The sequence below is a fragment of the Amphimedon queenslandica genome, unplaced genomic scaffold, assembly GCF_000090795.2.
Source record: "Amphimedon queenslandica unplaced genomic scaffold, v1.1 AMPQUscaffold_12036, whole genome shotgun sequence".
NCBI lineage: Eukaryota > Metazoa > Porifera > Demospongiae > Haplosclerida > Niphatidae > Amphimedon > Amphimedon queenslandica.
In genome coordinates, this window is record NW_003547725.1 from 1 (window position 1) to 2,077 (window position 2,077).

At 34.5% G+C, this 2,077-nt stretch overlaps 1 protein-coding gene across 1 annotated transcript in view; it reads left to right on the top strand.

Annotated features, from left to right (window-relative positions):
• The first annotated feature begins 483 nt into the window (after positions 1-483).
• LOC109588534 (ribosome quality control complex subunit 1-like) overlaps positions 484-2,077 on the top strand; it is a 6,721-nt gene continuing 5,127 nt past the window's right edge. The window contains exons 1-7 of the mRNA XM_020004681.1: positions 484-664; positions 1,023-1,199; positions 1,276-1,409; positions 1,455-1,523; positions 1,667-1,708; positions 1,810-1,853; positions 1,915-1,948. Of these exons, the coding sequence (XP_019860240.1) occupies positions 500-664; positions 1,023-1,199; positions 1,276-1,409; positions 1,455-1,523; positions 1,667-1,708; positions 1,810-1,853; positions 1,915-1,948 (665 nt within the window). The 5' untranslated portion in view covers positions 484-499. The remainder of the gene's footprint in view (positions 665-1,022; positions 1,200-1,275; positions 1,410-1,454; positions 1,524-1,666; positions 1,709-1,809; positions 1,854-1,914; positions 1,949-2,077) is intronic.

Below are 2,077 nucleotides of genomic sequence, written 5' to 3' on the forward strand. Positions count from 1 at the left end.
AATTGGCTTTAATTATGTACTGGCAAGGTACAGAAAAGTAGACCTCTTTCAAAGCTCATCCTTAGGGGTGAGCCTATTATGCCAGCATAATTTGAAGAATAATGGGGGCTTCCTCACATGAGGCATAATGCTGGAATAATTGGGTAGAAATAGGAATAATAGTGGAATAATAGGCGGAGTTGAGGTTAATGGTAACTGCAGGAGAAAGTTTTTGAATTTTTGGTTAGCACCTTTTGGAAGACCTATTTTGAAAACACTACTAGAATGCAAAAAATTGATTGCTTGAGAAAATTATGGAGAATAAATTGAGAATAATAGGATAAAAGGAAAAGAATAATGGGGGAAAATATTGAGAACTTCCAGAAAGAATAATGGGAAAATTTATGAGCTTAATAGGCTCAGGCTTACTCATCCTCCAAATCAACCACGTGCTTACACGTGGCATTAAAAATAGGCGTGGTAAGCTTATTGATTATTATTGGTATTTTTAACCCTCATTATGTCCTCCAGAGCCTTCAGAAGACTAGGAGGTGATTCCTTTACTATTAAACTACCAGCAGCTACTGGAGGAGAGGAAGAGGATGAAGATGAAGAGGAAGATATTTCATTACAGCAAGTATCTTTGCAGCCACAGAAAAAGAATAAATTTAATCCTTTTGATATGGTATGACGTCTCACTGAATTAGTACAGTAGATTGGGTAATGTCTAATGTGTTTAAAATAACAAAATACAAACTATGCTGTTTGAGTTGATTCTGATCACAAATTTTGAGCTTCAAATGTCATGTCCACTATGGCTTGTTTCTGAAATTGGGCATAAAGAGATTGATCACATTTTCAATGCATGCACATTTTTTATACATGTACATATATGTATGTTGGTGCTTTTAGCCATACAGAAAGTTTGAGCCAATTCTTATTTTGAGATGAAAAATTAAAATGAGATTTTTAATGCGTATATCATTTCATTAGTAGTAGTTTCATGTAGTAAATTGATATTATATTATACATGTACTTTATAGTTGAATGATTCTAATGAGAGTCCACATGAAGAGGAGGAGGAGGAGGAGGAGGAGGAGAAAGAAGAACAAACATCACAAGTTGCTGTTACTAGTCAAAGCAGCTCTAGAAAGAAAAAGAAAAAGAAGAAAAGAGCAACAAATAAACAAAACCAGCCCACTCCAACTGTCTCTAATGAAGTAAGTACATACATTTAGATGCATAAAAATATGCTATGCATGAAATCAAAATTATTTATTAATTATTTTCCTTAAGGATGAGGTTGAGGCAGCATTGAGAGAAGTTACTGATATGCTAGGGGGTCTGGAAACTGTTAGCTCATCTCAAGTAGAATCTAATAGTTCCAAGACCCCTTGCAATCAGAGACCATTGCTATGCGTGGACAGAAGGTAAGAAAATAACCATGATAATAAATATAAATATGATTATTTTAGAAATCTAAATGCTGAGAATGAAATGAGGAGAATATTTGGATCAAGAGTTGTGAGAGGAGAACAGACCAGGTACAGTTTAATAAGAATTAATTTTGGTTGCCAGATTTGTTTTTGATTACAAATTTCTAGTTGGCAATTTGATTACTATTTGCATTCTTATAAAATGCATAACATGGTTTGATATACACAAATAACTGTATTTATTTTATTAGTCAGAGAAGGCATCATAGAAGAAAGCATCAGAGACAGACAGTGTGAGTGAGATAGCAAAGGAAAGAGAGAGAGAGAAAGAGAGAGAGAATGAAGGGTTTATGCATGTATGAAGCATAAGATAATGGAAATAATCTTTTTGTAGTTTGGCCACTCCCAAGGACACTTGGCCTCAAATTGAGAGATTGGGTAAATGTTTATGACGTTAATGTGTTGTGTTGTTTTAAACTGTACATCATTCACTAATTAGGACTATCAATGTCCTTGGAAGAAGTAAAAGACAGGTCAGTTTTAGCTGAGGAGAAAGAGAGAGAGAGGGGGAAAGAGAGAGAGAGAGGGAAGGAGGGAGTGAGGATGGGAGGATACATGTATGATAAAATAGAGAGATAGTTATTATTATTTTTCTTCTTTCT